The sequence below is a fragment of the Phyllostomus hastatus genome, unplaced genomic scaffold (assembly GCF_019186645.2).
Source record: "Phyllostomus hastatus isolate PE091 unplaced genomic scaffold, TTU_PhHast_1.1 phas_contig_210, whole genome shotgun sequence".
Lineage (NCBI taxonomy): Eukaryota > Metazoa > Chordata > Mammalia > Chiroptera > Phyllostomidae > Phyllostomus > Phyllostomus hastatus.
In genome coordinates, this window is record NW_025333737.1 from 12,400,120 (window position 1) to 12,419,556 (window position 19,437).

General features: G+C 38.3%; 1 protein-coding gene across 1 annotated transcript in view; it reads right to left on the reverse strand.

Moving 5' to 3' along the window:
- The window catches only part of CEP112 (centrosomal protein 112), a 327,830-nt gene extending 313,562 nt beyond the window's left edge, over positions 1-14,268 (reverse strand). The window contains exons 1-4 of the mRNA XM_045836669.1: positions 14,162-14,268; positions 7,961-8,074; positions 4,805-4,995; positions 2,511-2,683 (exon numbers count right to left, since the gene is read on the reverse strand). Coding sequence (XP_045692625.1) covers positions 2,511-2,683; positions 4,805-4,995; positions 7,961-8,066 — 470 coding nt within the window. The 5' untranslated portion in view covers positions 8,067-8,074; positions 14,162-14,268. The remainder of the gene's footprint in view (positions 1-2,510; positions 2,684-4,804; positions 4,996-7,960; positions 8,075-14,161) is intronic.
- Positions 14,269-19,437: the final 5,169 nt, after the last annotated feature.

Consider the following 19,437-nt stretch of genomic DNA (forward strand, 5'->3'; position numbering starts at 1 on the left):
ACTGATAACTAAAGCCTACACTTAAGTAATTTGCATTAAAATGCCATTTTATTAAAGCTGAGCAACAGAGAAATAAGTTATTTATTCAACTTGTAAAGATTTCCCTATGGTATCATTTTCCAGAAAAAATCACGAATATTTGAAGAATATTCTCATTATGTTTCTTAAACATTTCTTCCTCTTGTATGAGCAAGAACACTAGAGCTCTCCTTTATTCCCTACCCTGAACCCTACTCTCATGCATACCTTAATCTTGATGAATACTTCCACAACCACATAGAAACACTGTATTGACATTATCCATGTACTTATCTCTCTTCCCTATCCATCTAAAACAATGGTTCTAGTTCAAATGTCTATAAGACTGAACAGATAACAAATGTGTGGTTATGCTACCAGATATTCTTCATTTTCTACGAAGATACAGTCTCTCTCCTCTTCTTGAATCATGTGATTCACTCTTTCTTACCTTTCTTCTTTCTACTTTTGAAAGCATATAAAAATGGAAAGCAAATACTTTACTTCCTCTTAACCCTACTTAAAATTAAAACAAACAAACAAAAAAAGCTCAAGCTCAAAATAGATGCAACTGACTTCAAGTTCAGTGTCAGGAATTACCAGGAAATAGTGAATACTCGGAGTAACCAAGCATGACTTAGCTCCCACCTATGGCTGTCTTCCAGAAAGACTGTTGGTTTCCACTATTTTTTTTTTAAGATTTTATTTACCCATCTCTAGAGAGGGAAGGGAGGGAGATAGAGAGAGATTGAGAGAGAGAGAGAGAGAGAGAGAGAGAGAGAGAGAGAGAGAGAGAGAGAGAAACATCAATGTGCGGTTGCTGGGGGTTATGGCCTGCAACCCAGGCATGTACCCTGGCTGGGAATCGAACCTGGGACACTTTGGTTCCCAGCCCGCGCTCAATCCACTGAGCTACGCCAGCCAGGGTTTAGGTTTCCACTTTTTAAAATAAGCCAGAAATTTAAGTATTTATACAAAATTCTCTAATTGTTAATTTTGACAACTCAATAAAAAATCTTTAAAGACATTATGTAAGTTAAACAAAACAAATCTATACACATGATTCATCCAGGAAGATCACCAATTTTCAACCTCCAGTGTAACTCCAAGGCACAGGGAGCGCCTTTAGTTCACCTTCACACTGTACACTCAGTATTCACTACACCAGAAGGGAGCCCAGCATTTGGTCAGACACTCAACAAATCCTCTGGCAAACACCTGATGCATTTCACAGCCAAACCAAGAGCTGTCTTTTTCACTGTATGCACATCACAGTCTCTTTACATCTTCATTTACCTGCGCAAAGCGGACAAAAATTCTACAACTGCACCTCTTTACTTCTAAATCTTCTATGAATGCAAAAACAAGTACTTTACACCACCTCCTATAGACTACCCACATCATTTTACTCTTCTGAACATGTCCTTAATTATATCATACCATTACTCTTTGCCTCTCTATTTTAATGTTTCCCTCTCTAATCAAAATGTCCATGGGGACTGGATCTCTTGCCTTGTGTTCACCTGTTCTTTTCTATCATAATACCTGAGGTCTGAAAAACCTATACCCAGACTATATCAACTATGAAGACATTTCAAATTACTAATAACATTTCTATATCTGATTAAGTGATAAACCAAAAAACACGTAGTAGAAAAGATTGTATTGTTAACCAAATCAAATTCCAAAAATTAAAATTACCAAGAGAATGGTGAGGAGTGAAATGTGAAGTATGGAAAAAGTCAACTGACACTACCCAATATCTTAACATTTGAGAGAACAAGGTCAAAAGTAAAACTCAAAATCTGATAAAAGTCCAATGTATGCCTATTCTTCCTAAAGGCCAAAAGTTATACAACAACAATAATCATGTTTTTATATATTTCAAAACTTAGAAGTTTACTTTTGTTTACACTAAAAGCCCTAAGTACAGTACTTTAGTGAAAAAGCACAGTTTGATGAGGTTTATGTTTATATTCATTATTTTATTGAATCAAAACTAATATTGTTCAATGAGTATAAAAGGAAAGAAATTCAACCATAAGTTGTAAGATGGATATGCAAGATGTTACACCTTGTTACAGTTAATATTTGTTGCAGTCATTGGTAATGTCCTCAATTCATGCTTGTCATAAAGGCAAACAGAGAATTCTGTTATTTAAAGATTCTCAGGAAGCACTTTCCAAGCAATGTAAATTATGTTTATATAATTACACACACACACACACACACACACACACACACACACACACAAAACAGATATCCAAAAAGTGGCTAAAAAATATAACATAAATTTGAATATATAGTACACAAAAAATTAAAACTGTTATTTTACCTTCCCAATATCCCTCCACAGACCTCAACTTTAACGAAAATACAAAGTAAACCAACTACTTACCATTTAAAAAGGGGGGGGGGATGAAATGTATGAACCAGTTCCAAGCACAGGCTAACTGCTGAAACACATTTGAAATCCCATTTTCATAACATACCTGTGGGTATCAGTTGGCGACTGTACCAAAGAGCAATTGTCTCCAGAAGAAAGCTTCCATGATTCATTCAGTTTGTGTTCACTTGTCCTCAGCTCACCCATGACCCAGTCTGGTAGTCCTTCTGGGCTCGCATCTTTTGCTCGTGCTGGATTTGGTTCATCAAAATAGATGGACTGATTTTTAAAAATTAGAAAAATTATTCTTTAAAAATGTACTGTAATGAAATAACTAGTTAAGATTTCCAACAACTTTAAAGTTTGCTAACAACTTTTCAGATACTCAAATTCAACTACAAAAATAAATAAAAATGTATCATTCAATACACAATAAATTGTGAAATATTAAAATACATAGAATGGATAGCATTTATATTTTAGTTATGTTCTGCTATATAAGAAATCTGATGAATGATAAAATAGTATAACAGATTAATCTGATGATAATATTTGTGTTACAAAAGGAATATTAACTTTATGTAAACAGAGTGGAAAGTTCTTTTTAAATCATGTGCTCTCTTATTTTTTCTGTGATCATTAGCTACTCTGCAGCCACCCTCCCAAAAAAAATCAGTGGGCAGAGAAACCACAATAAATAAAACTTTGGAATCCTTTCATAAGATGATAACAGAGCTGAAGACCTAGGATTTAGTTCTGGCCATACAATCAATGAGCTGGGAAATCCAATGAAGGTCTCTAGGTTTTCTCATTGTTCTTTGTAAAATAAAGCCCTTTCCTATGGCTTTCACACTCACACTCTTATGAAACTGAGTGTGAATGGGAAAACATAATATAATATACTCATATCTTAATATCTGAATGTGTTTCAGAAAATGTTCTGCATTTAGTCATTAGGAGGAATGACATTAGCCCATTTATTTCTCTTTAAGTGAGCCAGGCTTCATGACACATTTCAGAAGAAAATTCTGCATTAACTGGATACTTCTACAACAATTCTCCCAACCCTACACAAAAATCCTCTGTGTTTAATCAAATATTAAGTCAAGTAACTACCATCCCAAAGATACTGATTGTAAGCAAAGTGTACGGCTCTGCTTTAACATGTGATTGGGAACAGCATTAAAACTTCTGGCATTCTCCTATGGATAACACATATTATGGGCTAATTGTGCAGCACCTCTCTTGGATGAATTTTTGGTTTTTAACTGATACAAAACAAATCTCAAAATACATTACTCAAGGATTCTGCTATTTATTATTTTTTAAGGTGTCCTAACAGGAACTACCTATACCTATAACTCCTGTCAGATTTCTCAAGTATTCCAACGCCATACAAACCAAGACGTATTTCATGGTGACAAGCACCAAGACAGTGACAATTCACCAACCAAGTATAATTATAACTGCCTCTGTCACAAACCTGGTTTTGATCATGAAATTAAATGGAGTACAGGAAATCACTTCTAAACTCAAACTTACTATTGTCATTTTATTAGAGTAGAAAGGAACTGTAGAAGTCATCAATCCAACCTCTCATACATTTTTAAATATGAAAGACTTTAACAACTAAATTTAGTAACACACATAAAATGTTATTATAAACAGTGAAAATGAGTGGAAAATTAAGGCCTAAATTTTAAAATGCACTTTAAAGTTTTTTAAAGGTTTCACTTATTTATTTTTAGAGAGAGGGGAAGGGAGGGAAAAAGAGGGAGAGAAACATCCATGTGTGGTTGCCTCTCATGTGGCTCCTACCAGGGACCTGGCCCGCAAGCCAGGCATGAGCCCTCACTGGGAATTGAACCAGCAACCCTTTGGTTCACAGTCCGTGCTCAATCCACTGAACTACACCAGCTAGAGTGCACTTTAAATTTTTTTTTTAAACAATTGAATGTCTTTTTATTTTTTTAAAGAATTTATTTATTTATTTTTAGGGAGGGAAGGGAGGGGGAGAGAGAGAGAGAAACATCAATGTGCGGTTGCTGGGGGTTATGGCCCGCAACCCAGGAATGTACCCTGGCTGGGAATTGAACCTGGGACACTTTGGTTCCCAGCCCACGCTCAATCCACTGAGCTACGCCAGCCAGGGCTTGCACTTTAAATTTTTTAGAAATATTGTAGAAGACTGTGGGATAACTAAATTATAAGCCCTTTATAGGCCAATATTGGATTTCTATTAAAGGGAGAAAAACTGAATCAGAGAAAAAGAACATTAGTTTTCACTAATATATTATTTAGAATTTGTAACTTAATATGATTATTCCCCAAAAGGATGAGAATTTGACAGTTTTAAGGAAATGAATGAAACTAACACATCTTTCAGTCAATGACACCTACCATGTATGAAGGTAAGGTTTTCAGTGTCCCTGGTTCAGGTCGGTGTACAAAAGGGCCTTCAATCACTCCCCGCTTAAGCATATGCAGTAACAGTTTCGCATACAGGTTCCGATTCTTCCTGCCCATTATTCCTGCACCTGTTCCTGAAGGCTCACACAGCTTTCTAATCCAAAGTGCACACCTCTGCCGTTCTAGAAATACATAAAAACTATCAGACGTTTGATTTCCAGTAAATAAACATAAATGAAAATCCCATACAAATGTGCTTTTGCCTATAGCAGGGGCTGGCAAACCTACTCTGAAAGGGACACGCAGTGAACACTGTAGGCTCTGCAGGCCTACAGTCTCCGGTACAGCCGCTCCGCCCCGCCGCTGGAGTGCGGAAGCAGCCACACACTGCATGAAAAACGGGTATGGCTGTTTTCTAAATAAAACTTTACTAAAAAGGCAGCAGGACGGATGTGGCCCAAAGGCTACAATTTGCCAACCCCTGGTCTAGAGTTTATCAGTTAATTAGTAATCAGGTAAGACATATGCAAAGAAATATTTTCTCAGAAATAAAATCTCTGGATTACTGTCAAATACAAAGTGATGAGATTAAGTCTACTGTAAAAACATCTCTAAAATAATTTGAGTTGTGTTGAAAAATCTTTCTATAATTGTCATTATACAAACCAAGAGAGAGATAAAATGCAATCTTCTTTATTTAAGCATTTTAAACTTAATCTAAAATTAAATCTCAAATGTTTTATTTATTAAAGCTGATAATTTTCAGGGATTTGTAGTTGACTTATTTAGGGTTTTCTTTTAACCTCTCTAAAAATAATTGAAGGCCATTTACATATAATTTTGTAAAATAATTATCATTTTAAGAACTACCTAAAAAATAGAGCACAGTTTAATCCACATATAATGACCTATTGACTATCTTATCTTGCCACGACACAGAATTGTTTTTAGGTCTCATGAAAATGATTTTGACACTAATCTTTTACCAGTCTAACTCAATTTGAGGATTATACATCTAACACAAATCATAAGCCTTCTTTAATCTCTTAGCTTCTAAAGGTCATATTCATTTATTGTTTTACCTACAAAAATCACTGGGCCCGGATTTACTACTTTGCTCATACTGGATTTATTATAACAGGTATGAGAGCTAGCCTCTAAAGGACTTTTGTATTTTTAGCTTTGAAAATTATATAATCACAAAGCAAACTTCATAAAATATTGGGCATACTTTGTACAAAAAGAAAATGCAAAAGTAAAACTGATAAGTAGTCAGTTTTTCAGACTATGTGTTTCATATATGCTCAGCAGCAAACTGAAATTTAGAATGCAGTACAACTTAATGAATAAAAAAGAATTCATCCCTCTACTTAAAATGATGGAGAGAAAACATTTGCAAAAGTAGAATTCAGCTATAAAAGGACGTAACTTGTTACGAAGGTTCCTGCATGGGGTGTGAGTTCCTATGTGCCCACTGACAACTGAGTAAGAGAAGACAGAGGTGTCCCAATACTGACAATGAGCCAAAGATTATGATTTGTCCAAATCTTGTACCTAAAAGCCATTTTTAAAAGAAGATACTATGACAATAGTTTGATTTGAAATACATTTAAAATAGGAGATTTTAATAAAAATTTTTTCCTAATCAGCACATCTAAGACAAAAAGAAAAAAAGGTAGCAAATATCAAGATTGCTGACAATGTAGAAACACCATTAAACACTAACAAAAGATGGTGAGTGAGCTGCAAGGCAGGCAATAAGCATTCTGAAGAGCAGCAGAGGAAGCAAAAAGAGGTTACAGTAGGACAGGCAAGTGGGCAGTAGAGGCAGCTTGAGGGGAAGAGGGCACCAGGCAGCCACCGGGGACTAGGAAACGTTGCAGCCCTCAACTGTGAAGACAGCGAGCGCAGCTCCCTGGAATGCGGGTCTGATGCTGGCTGAGCTTCTCACTGTGCATCTAGAGTTCCCTGACACCCCAGGAAACGGAAACCTGGACAGGGTAAGAGCCGGTTTCTTGGACCCCCTCCAAACCCTGCACTCAAAAGTTGCCAAATCAGATTTACCTTTACAGACACTCATGCCCAGTACAACTCAGAGACCCTTCCTGCTCCCTCTAACTCTTTCCAATCATTCCAAATACCTTAAGTGATTTGAAAGTTCTTTGACTTGAAACAAAGACTCCCATTCCAGAATCAGAGATAACAGGCCAGAAACTGGAGACAAGATAGCAACAAAAACTCATTCACATTTGGTTCTTTTCACTCCTTACCCAAAGATATGTTTATGGATTTGAGAGACAGAATGAGAGAGAAACACTGATGTGTGTGTCTGTGAGTGTGAGAGAGAGACAGACACTGATGTGTAAGAGAAGGCAGAGGGGGACACTGATGTGACAGAGAAGTATCAACTGGTTGCTTCCTGTACACACCCCGGGGACTGAAGGGCAACCTGTGGGTGTATGGGACAATGCTCCAACCAACTAAGCCACCCAGCCAAGGCCACACTTGATTGTAGTCACTCAGCCCAAAGCATACAAGACCAATGCATTATTTTCCACTCCTATAAACAAAAGGGTCAGAAAGCAGATGGACAGCCGGCTCCTGAGAGAGGAAACATTCCCATGGTGGGAGGAAAAGGATGCTGAAGAAATAGTTGTAGCTAACTTTAGAGCTCCATGTGCTTTAAGTGCGTAAGATATAAGAAGTGGTATCACAGTCTTCCCATGGGTTTAGTGGGACATAATCACTAAGTTTTTATTTACCCTTGAACAGTTCAAAGTTAATCCTCATCAGCTTAAGACAAAAGCTGGCATTAATAGAATTCAGCTTTATTTCCATATTGATGGTTCATTGGTTTGATGAAATAATATAAAGAAAAAAATTAATCTTAAGAATCTACTTTTCAGCCCTGGCTGGTGTGGCTCACTGGATTGAGCACCAGACTGTGAACCAAAGGGTCGCTGGTTCAATTCCCAGTCAGGGCACATGCCTGGGTTGCAAGCCAGGTCCCCAGTGGGCAGCACATGAGAGGCAACCACACACTGATGTTTCTTTCCCTCTCTTTCCCCCTCCCTTCCCCTCTCTAAAAATCAATAAATAAAATATTTTTTAAAAAAGAATCTAATTTTCAAACATAATCTTTCTTACCTGACCTGTGGGATAATTTTAAAACAAAGGGCTTCATATCTACCACAAAGTGATCAAATTCTGCATCCAGCTTCTCCCATTGTTCCTCTTCACTTTCCATTTCCATAATTCAGTCTATGAAAGATTTAAAAATTAAAATATTAAGGATCCATATGCTGAAAGCTACAAAACTGATGAAAGAGATCAAAGAAAACTCATCGGCATTAAATATAAATTCTCCCTAAACTGATCTATAGATTTCATGCAATTCCAATCAAAATCCCAACCCTATGCTTTGCACACACAAGCTGAATCTAAAATTTATATTTTAGAAAGTTAAAGAGACTAAAATTGCAAAAAGAATTCTGAAAAAGAAAAATGACACTGAAGGATTCATGTTGCCCAATTTTAAGATTCCAGTGGTTAAGACAATGTGACACTGGTGAAAAGACAAGACATAAAGATCAATGGAACAGACTCAAGGCCAGGCCAGAGTCCAGAAACTGACCAGCACAAATAAGGATGACTGCCTTTCGACAAAGGTGCAATTCATGGAACAATTATAGTTTTTGCAACAAATTAAGCTATAACAACTGGACATCCAAATGCAAAAAACATTACACAAACCTCAACCTACACCTCATAGTGTACATAAAAAGATAGCTCAAAATGAATCACAGACATAAGTATAAAATGTAAAACTACAAAACTCTTAGAAGTATAGGAAACAATCTTCATAACCCTGGAAGAGGCAAAGATTTCTTAGATAAAACACAAAAAGTACTACCCACTACCCACGTAAGAAAAAACTAATAAATTGGATTTCACCAAAATAAAAAACTTCTGCTCTGCAAAGGACTCTGTTAAAGGACTGAAAAGAAAAGCCACAGACTCAGAGAAAATATTTGTAAACTATATATCTCATAAAGGACTGATATCAAGAACATATAAACAACTCTGAAAACCATAAGAAAACAAACAACCCAATAAAAATAATCAACAAAACAATTAGTCTCTTTACCAAAGAAGATATACAGCTGACAAGTGCGCACATGAAAAGATGCTCAACATTTTTAGTCACTAGGGAAATGTAAACTAAAGCTACAGTGCAATATCACTGCACACCTCGTAGGACAGCTGAAATAAAAAATGCAAACAATACCAAGTGCTGGGAAGAATGCAGAACAGGAATTCTCTGCTAGCAGTTATGCAAGATAGTGCAACTACTCTGGAAAACAGGTTAGTTTCTTACATGGTTAAACATACCTTTACCATGGCCCAGAAATCCCATTCTTAGGTGTTTACCCAAGTGAAACAAAATCTATATTTACACAGAAACCTGAATGTGATGTTTATAACAGCATTTTTCTTCTATAATCACCAAACACTGGAAATGACCCAAATGTCCCTCACCTGGGGAAGGATAAACAAACTGTGGTAAAAGTACAGAATGAAACAGTGCTCAGTGACAGGAAAGAATGAACTTCTGCTACAACAACATAATCGTCAAACACCTTATGCTTCGTGAAAGGTAGCACGTAGAAATTATCTAGGTGTTAGCATTGCTCAGTGACCTGTCTGTGGCAGGGTTGTGAGACCTTACTTCATACATGTTTAAAAACTCATAGAACTGTAACCTCCCAAAAGTGATATTAACTATGTAAATTTAAATATTTTTAATTCCCCTCAAAAGGCTTCACATATTGGTCCTTGTATTTCTTCCCCATGAGCAAGAAAACACTGACTATAAAAGGGCGAATCCCAAAAATCAGAAATGTAGGTTTTGACAAAATTCCTTGAGTTAAAAATATATCCACAGTCAACATATTCCTTGAAGTTATGAAAGTCTTGTTAGGGACATGGACTGCCTCTATATTATGTAAGGTCTCCAATGGTCATTTATTCAATTTACAAATTATACATTTGGAAAAAAAGTTCTGTTCTGCCTCACAGGCATTCTTGTTCCTCCCTCTGCTAAGACATCTTCCAACATTTTGCACGGTATCCTCCCTCTTATTATCAACAGCCTCTTCACAGAAAGTTCTCTCTTTCTGTAAGGAAACACTAGCTTCCACTGGCTGACCTGACATCCCTCACAGCCTAGAAGTGAAGCAAGGTTTCCATCTTCTGTCAAGTACATGCACATGCTCTCTGGAGTCTCAAACTCTCTCCCCGCAGCCTTGCCCGGAAAGGAAAATCGTTTCTGAGATGCATGCTGCTTTCCCAACTGCTGTTCTTCAATCTCAACCCCAAAAGTCCCCTCTTACCAGGCCTCCACCCTCTGACTCCTGCTCATCACTATCGCCTCCCAAACCCTTCCATCTGATCACAGCCTCTTACCCCCTTAAACTTTCTCCTTATTCCACTCGGTCTCTTTGCACTCAGCAAGACTGCCATCCTTTACAGCCCCCCCACTCCACGCTTTCTAAGAAAGGGTTTGCTAGAGAAAAATGGCACTGCCTTGTAGTCAGGTGGCTTCCAATCTTACCTGAATACAAGGTCTTTTAGTATTTCCTACCCTACAAAGCAGCATTTAAAGTTCTACCAGACATCTTAAAGCCCCTTAAATAAAGTGATGCAGCCTCCCCTCATTCTCCATTTTAAAAATCTTACCTCCTGCTTCATGGGAAAAAAATAATAGTCAGATGGTAACACCCCAAAATGCTCTTCCCTCCACTTGTCAAATTACCTCTTGGAGAACAAATCCTTACTTCCTTTGCTTCTGTGTCAGAGCATGAACTCTCCTTCTCTCTAATGCCAACAACACCTCTATCTCCTATCAACTACCTCCCACTAGTGTCAAACTGTCCAGCCCCACTGACTATTCCTGCTTTCTAAACCCCATACACCAATATATCAACAATTACTCAGACCGTCTCAAACCCTGCCTGTATCTCCATTCCAGCTGCCACTCTCAGAGAAAGCACTTTCGACCACTGACCTACACAGCCTACTTCGCTTTTCCTCACTTTCATCCTCACTGATACTAGAGTGAGTTTCCCAAGTATAAAAACTAACCCCCCATCCCTACTTGAAAACTTCTTTTGGCTGCCTGCTACACAATATTTGCCTTCTAAATTCAAAGTTAGGCCCACAAGTGCCCTTGCATTTTGAGCCCCATCTCTCACCTTCACACACACACACACACACATACACTCTCTCTCTCTCTCTCTCTCTCTCTCTCTCTTTGCCTAACTACACCAACCCACCAATGAGCACTGCACCAACAATGAACTCCTCACCATTCTGTGAACACTCCGAGCCCTGATATGATTCTACACCCTTTTCACATGCTGTTCCCTTTGTCTGGAGTCAGGCAAATGTCCCCTCTGAATAAAGCCTGTCCCACTTATTGTAGATTCATTGTTACTCCAACCCCAGTGTTCACATCTGTGTAGCAACACTTATTACACAAATTTTTGTATACATCTGTGTATTTTTGTGTGTCTTCCACCATTTGAGAGATGCTCCTGGAAGGCAGTGACCATGACTTACACGTCTTGGTACCCAGCATGTTATGTGGTACGTATTAGAAGCTGAAGAACTGATTAGTAAATAAATGTTAATGTAAGGGATTAATGTTCCACTTTTACATGACTAGTTTTGGGGTGTTTTTTAGATCCCATTCTGAGTACCAAATAGGTTTTCTAGAATAGAACTATCACATGTCCTTCATGCTAGTTACCAAAACTGGTCATCCCATATTCTAAATTCCAGAAGAAACACATTTTCAAATTCAAGACTTGGTTAAGACACATTTTTTTTATTGGTTAGCTGGCTGGGGTTGTTTGGTTGGCTCATTTTGTTTCCCACCCCTACAATCACTAACTGCATTCCTCCATAACTCCATCAGCTATGTACTTGGTAACAGAAGGCTATGTGATACGACTGCTCGTTATCAGACCATCAGCTGAAAACCAACCTTCAAATGGACGAACAAACAAATGGAAACTCATAAACCCAGAATGTTAAGCACAGCTCCAGCCTAGAAGTGTACTCCCAGGCTCGACCTTTCTGCCGGTGCACGCAAACAGCTGCCTCAGGGTATTCAAAGTTAGAGCTAAAGCAAAAAGATTCCTAATAATCACTCAAAAAATCCTTTGGCACAGGCAGGAGATGATAGTGTTTAATGTTAGAGGAAACTAAAATTCAAAGTTAAAAGACTCACCCAAACTCACAAAATCAAGCCCAAAGCTCAGATTAAAAATCTGAAATCCCTAGCTCTCAGATCCATTATATCTGACCATTTGGTCACTTCCCTATAAGTCAGCAATATATCCAACTAATAAAAATTTTTGAAAGTTAGAAAGACAATTAGAATTGCTACAATAACACACAATGCTAGGTCACACATTTAAAAAAACAGAATGAAGAGTCAATGCAATACTTGGCAAAAGCCAAAAATCTGCTTCTCCTCATCCCTTTTTTATTCTCCAATAAAATAATGAATGCAAGAAGCAAAGAAAATTAATTTACCATTTCAAACCTTCAAGGAATCCTTGCTACACAAATTACATCTTATAAATAAATTATATCTACTTAGTTCCAGCTAACTAAACAGTTTGATTACTATTTATTAGAATTGCAGATTTAAATTATTAGGATGAAAAATAAGTAAAGCTGTATATCTTTGATTTAGGCTTAGAGAGTGCCTACCAGTTATATAAATTACTTCAAAACCATGCCCTGACTGGTGTGGCTCAGTGGGTTGGGCATTGTCCTGTAAACGGAAAGGTCCCTTGTTCAATTCCTGGGAGGTAACCAATCGATGTTTCTCTCCCTCTCTTTCTCCCTCCCTTCCTCTCTCTCTAAAAATAAAAAAAAACTTTTTTAAAGGAAAAAAATAAGTAAATTGAGTGACTCTTGCTTATAGATATTACCTATATTTGGATCATGTCTTATATTTAATTCACTGACAATGTCTTTTTTTAAACCTGTTTCTATGTGGACTGCTTCAAATGGGCTAAGACCTTCTCAAGGTGCTTTGCTACCATAAGAGTCAGCAAAACATAAGCAAGCCACAAATACTGAAAGGCCTTGGGGAAAGAAGTAGCCACAGCTGCTAAACAAAGAATACACCTGAGGTATATCATGTGCCTTGCCGAACACAATAAACATATTCCTGAGAGCGGCGTGTCATCAATTTTGTTCCATCAAACCATATATTTTAAATATATGGTAATATATGGTGGGTCATTAGAGAAAACCTGACATGTGTACGTCAGTACATCCAAGTCTTCCAGGTGCAGGTTGACCTAGCTTGTTGACATCTGGGTGTGTGGACAGTTCCCTGATTGGGCCAGAAGCAGGTTGTGCGCTTTGCAAACGCATCTCAGTCAACGCCCTAAGAGACTGGTACACCTTTCATGTCCATTTCACAGCAGAGGAAGCCGAGGCTCAGCGGGGTTCAGTAACTGACCGAAGGGTTCCACGGAAAGTGGCAGCTGGGCCTGAACACTGTGCCCAGACTCTGCGACACCCCCTGGAAAAGGCACGTATCATTTCATTCGCCTTTTCTATTTTATTTTCACTCATCTTTAAATATTAAGGACAAATAAGAAAAACAGCTGCAGAGTGATCAGAATAAGAGCTGTTCGTGTTCACCTCAATTGTTCTCCTAAACGCTTTAAAAATATATACTATAAATAAACTCAGAAACACTCCGTAACTCCCCGCACCCTGATGCCGGGACAGGACCTTCCCAAGGGACTGTTACGAGGACGGTTCCCACAAAGGAACCAGCACACCGGTTCTGCCCTAAATCGCGAGTGAGGAATGGGACAAGTCCAGGGCGCCGTGCCCCTAAGTCACTTCCTCGGCCACCGTGGGCAGAGGTCGTCGAGCACGGGCGGCGGCCCGCGAGCCCCGCGAGGCCAGGCCGCTGCCCGAGCTTGTCCGGCACACGGATTTCCTCTCCCAAGCAGCAAACCCTTTGGTCCGACTTCTGGACCTCGTCACGCTGACCGCTTATCAAACTTGACTCAACTTCCCCAACCCGTGCCCGGGCGGCATTTCATCTATCAAGAGAAACCCCAGAAGTCCGCGCGGAGACCCCCGAACGCGGCGCGCGCCCCTCAGGCCTCAGGAACCCGCCCGGGGCCTGCGGGGCTACGCCCCTCCCGGCACCAGCCCGCACGGGCGGGGCGACCTCCTCCCCGGGCAAAATTCCACCCGAGAACCCGGGGATAGGGGCAGGGGAGGGAAAACCGGAAAGACGAGAACCTGAAGCCCCTAAACGCAAGCTTTCCGACCCGCCGACGACGCCGCCGCCGCCAAACGGTTTCAAATCCTTGCGGGCCGCCACTGTCTCCACCGCCCTGCAGGCCGGGGGCGGGGATTTCCACGCTCTCATTCCCCGCCCCCTTCCCCACTCCTCCCGCGGCGGCCGGCGCGCCTCGTTGTTGCCACGGCGACGGTTGAAGCTCCGGTAGCCGCTGCCCAGCGGGTCGGAGGAGGGGACTTCCGCGCTGGCGAATCCCCGCCTCCCACCCCCAGCCTCTCGGCGTCAGCGGGTGCGCTGCGCGTTGCCATGGCGACGGTCGGGTCCGCGGTGCGTGCTGTAGGCTGGCGTTCCAGCCTGCCAGCTCCTAAACTGGTTGGTCTCAGGCCAGGGCTTGTAGGATAACTGGGCGCTGCGGCTCTCGAACATCACAAGTGTAGCTTGTGGACACTTTACGGACTGTGGAAGAACATGTCACGGGCAAAGAAAATGGGATTACTGGAGGATGTTCACAGAAGGGTGGAGCCTTTGTTTCAACACACTTCGGAGTTGAATGAGTGTAAAAACGTGAGAACTTAACTGCCTGATATCCTTCTCCCAACCCAGAGTAGGATGGGGTTGTGTTAAGCGGGAAAATGAGCACTACCGCCTTTCTTTTTTCTTTCTTTCTTGAATTCGAAACTGAGGTCTGAAAAAACTGACATCAAGATGCTGAAGGTGCTGAAATAAAATTAAATTAAATAGATTTCTGCTTACCATTTCTCTGTGAAATAGCAAGATCTAGTGGAAAATGAGTTTTCGCTCTTCCCAAGGTTCATCCTCCTAAGGGCACTCTCCATGTCTGCATTGCTATGTTGTGGTGTTATTTGGTCTTCTGTTACATTTCTGGGGATACTCTGAACCGTGCTTTTTAAATATACAAGCAGAAATTACATTTAAATGGTAAAAACACTCACCTAAATGAAATTCAGTTTACAACTGTTTTTCATCTAATTTCACAACAGGATTCCTTCTTCAGCGTCTGTGCAATACACTCAGTGTGATGCCAAATTTAACATAAGCACAGCTTGAAGCACCTTTTCAATTTTCCGTAAAGAAAAGAGAATATTCATTTATTTGTAACTAGTAACTTTCAAACTTTCAGAGGGAAGTCATTCTTTCAAAGGTACTTTTTTCAAACCCATCCCAATGGAAGTAAAAACAACACTTCTTCATTCTTTGAATGACAAACCATGAAGGCTAATAAAAGAAAAGGTATGAAATGCTTTTAAGAATGTTTAGTTTTTCAAAAGCATATTTGAACAGGTTTATAGCTAACGAATAATCAGTAATCCAGATCATTTGCGCTGAGAATCAGGGATGTAAAACCTACACATGCAATTTCAGGAATATGACCACTCAGTGAAGAGGTTCAAAATATAGAACCACATTGCTGGTAGAACATGAAATGAATGAATAAGGTTTAAATGAACATGAGGTCTAAACGAGGTCTAAATGAACATGAGCAGAAAAATGAAAAACAGAAAGAGAGGATCAAGGGAGGAAATGCAACATAGTCAAGTTGTCACTTTCATCTGAGAGGAAATAATTGCAGCAGAAAAAATTATGACAAAGTTAAAAAGTTAAAAAAATTAAGAAAGTAAATTTCTTAAATATTTTCTCTAATTAGGTGAAAGTACCCTTTTCATTTTCAAAAACTAATTGATTGTCACTTTTTATATATATATACACACACCTATATATACATACATACATATAGCTATGCAAACAAAATACCAAGATAGGCACAGAGGATTTTTATTGTTATTTATGTCCTACATTATAGCTTGAGCCTGAGCTGTGTTTACCTTAGGACTCAAGTATATATGTAATGTTTACAGGACTGGCTAGTGTCCATTTAGAATCTCCATACATGAGAACCAAGGACCCTCCTAGGAAGTAACTCATCCTAGGAGATAGCAGATCTGGTTCGATGACAGTATAGAAACTTTGGAGGAAAGGTGGGTGATTCTACATAAAGCACAGTGCTGGCCATGGTTTGATTTCCCGGTCTCCCCCTCTTGCTGTGACACTGATGCTTAATCCTTTTAGGGGAGGAACTTGCTTTGAAATCTTAAAAAGCTATGACTCATCTCTCTTACTGTACCACCACCAACTGCCCACATGCCCCAAAATGTATGCACAAATCAAAGGGTCCCCAAAAGGTCTGAAGTACATCCGTGGAGCTGAGGTTAAGAACCCCTGCTCTGTGGATTGTATATCCATTTCAACACTGAGAACAAAAGCCATAAGCCACATTTGCATTTATAATTTCTAAAGATAGAAAACTTACTACAGACGTCATTGGCCTTAACACTGGGCTCCAGCAACTTCAGGGCCAGCACTAGCAAAAAGTAGCCACAGGTGGGATGACTTTACCAAGTATCAGAGGCAAGAAGTGAGAATAATAGTTACATCTTCACAGCTACAAACACTAGGAAAAAATAAATAATGCACACCATGCAATAGTTAATAAAATAAAGAACATGCATAAAACCCACCCTGGGGACCTCCAGATATATTTAGCAGGAAATTGTTGGAATCAAGAGACCATTCAGGGACCTCAATCCACATAAATACGCCTTTGTAACTGTTGCAGTATGTGTGACCTGAAAATGTTCCACGTAAATGTTTTATGGCTAAATATCTATGGTAACCATTAAAGTAACTTCTATGTCTAGAAGGATAATAATTTGTCAGCTCAGTATAGATTTCTTGAACTGTCACATCCTCAGAGAAGCTTCACTGATTCTCAGACCACCCTTATTCTTTTTCAAAGCCCTCTATTCTTTTTCTTATTTGTATTTATCAAAATTTGTAACCAAATGTTAACTAATATCAACGATCTTTTTTTAGGCCTCATAAGGACAGAGACAACACCTATTGGGTGCACCATTGCAGACCTTGCGGAGTACCTACACGTGGAGACAATCTGTAAATGTTTATTGAATGAAAGAATAGATGCAGATTGTTCCTTTGTGCTTTTCTCTGCACCTGGGATAGAACATGTCTACCCCATAGCTCTCTACTTTACAGCTTCCATGCAAGAGGACCGGAAGGCTAACTTTTCTGAACCCAAATTTCTTTCTAGGAGAGTGAATCTGATGCGTCTAATTTAATTATAAAGTCAGTTATGAAAATATATATATAGGAAGTATATACTGAATGTTGTTTTAGCTTTGATTTTAAAATGTATCAAAATTGAAAATTTCCATTGAAAATATTATTTCCTATCAGCTACATATAACTTAAGTGAAAGTAGAAGCTTTGTTTCAAAAACAAATAACATTTTACTTCAATTCTTACAAACGGTACATAATTGATAATGATAGTGTAAACATGACCCTAAAAATAATTTTTTTCCTTCCTGTGTGGCAAGTTAATTATGTTATACTTCTCATGCGGGAAAGGTTCTGTTTATTTTCAAAAGATAAACTTAAATTAAGAATTAGTCTGAATAATACTGAACAATGAGAATTCAATTATTCCCTACCTAAAACATAGAAAAATATAATCTTTTGCTAATTATAAAGATAATAATTCTTCATACACAATTTGAATGAGGCCTGCATTTTGTTATAAGTATTAAATCTGATGATATCTATATTTTGACCTTCTGTTCTATAAAATTATAGTAACTATAGCAGAGACCTACAGGTTAACTTCATTTTGTTTAAACCATTATTTGTGTTTTCTGTTTTATAAAGTCAACTGTTCACCCATAAAATAACTTACCTCTCTTAATTTTAAATTATATACATATAAAATGTACATACTTTCTAAAGGCATTCTTTGGATACATTAATTGTCCTGAAGATCAACACCAAAAGTCCAAGTCTATACTAATAAATATAGAAAGTGAGTTACAAAACAGTTTGCAAACTATTATTTTGCATACTTGCCATAGACACGGAAAGAAAGACAACTTGAAAGAATATGAACCAAAGATTGACAGTGATTTTCTTGGGGAAAGGATTAAAGATGGTTTAAGTCCTGCCAATTGTACTTCTTAACCACCTCAAACCTCTCCAGAAATTGCATCATTTGGGAAAACACTGACTTAGGCACAAAATTATGGTATTCACTATTTATTTCTCCTCTAAAACATTGAGGAATTAAGGTTTCAATGACTTCAATGGGACTTTATCTAGTAATTTGAAGGACTGTGAATAGTAAACACATAAAATGTAAGTACAAGACACAAGAATGAATGTTATTAACTTTGGGTCACTGTGGTGAATTATCAGGCAATAATTCAACTTGCCAGCAAAAACAGTCAAGTGAACTGTAAAGAGGTATGAAATGTTTCTTCCAAGACAGAGATTTTTGAATTGCATTTTTTCACATTATAAGTTTTAACTCTGTTATATGGAAATTGAAAGCCATTGAATGTTTTTTTTTAAAGATTTTATTTATTTATCTTTAGAGAAGGAAGGGAGGGAGAAAGAGAGAGAGAGAAACATCAATGTGCGGTTGCTGGGGGACATGGCCTGCAACCCAGGCATGTGCCCTGACTGGGAATCGAACCTGCGACACTTTGGTTCGCAGCCCGCACTCAATCCACTGAGCTACGCCAGCCAGGGCAGCCATTGAATGTTTTAAAGAGGAAAATAAAAATATGTGTAACCCTATTATTAAAAATAACCACTATTAATAATTGTATAATTTTCTCAAACCATATATACTTGTATATAATAAAATTATAATATATAAATAATGAAAATAATATATAAATCATTTTAATGTCTATTATCCCATCATTAGAATGCAACATTATTTGCTTAGTTACTCTCCTGTGATTGGATATTAGCAATTTTCAGCTCTGATATATAATACTGTAATAAATATCTTTTAATACACATTTTGGTTGAAGTTTCAGCTATCTCCATAAAAGCTGTTCCTATGGTGGGGGTGGATCTAAGGCTTTTGATCAGTGCTGACAAATTGCTTTCCAGAAGTGTTTTGCAAATTTGCAGTTTCACTCAACAGTCCCTGAGGGTGGCTGTCTCACATGAACAATTTTTCTAATCTGTGCTAATTGTATGTATATATAAAGTACCTCTTTAATTTTCATTTCCCACTATTTAGAAAAGTTGAAATATTTAATATCTCTATTAGTCCTTTCTTTTGATTCCTCTGCAACATTTCTCTTTAGCCCTTTGTTCATTTTTCTGGAATTTGATATGATATATATACCTTTCATATTTTTATTTTTTAAATATATCTTATTGATTATACT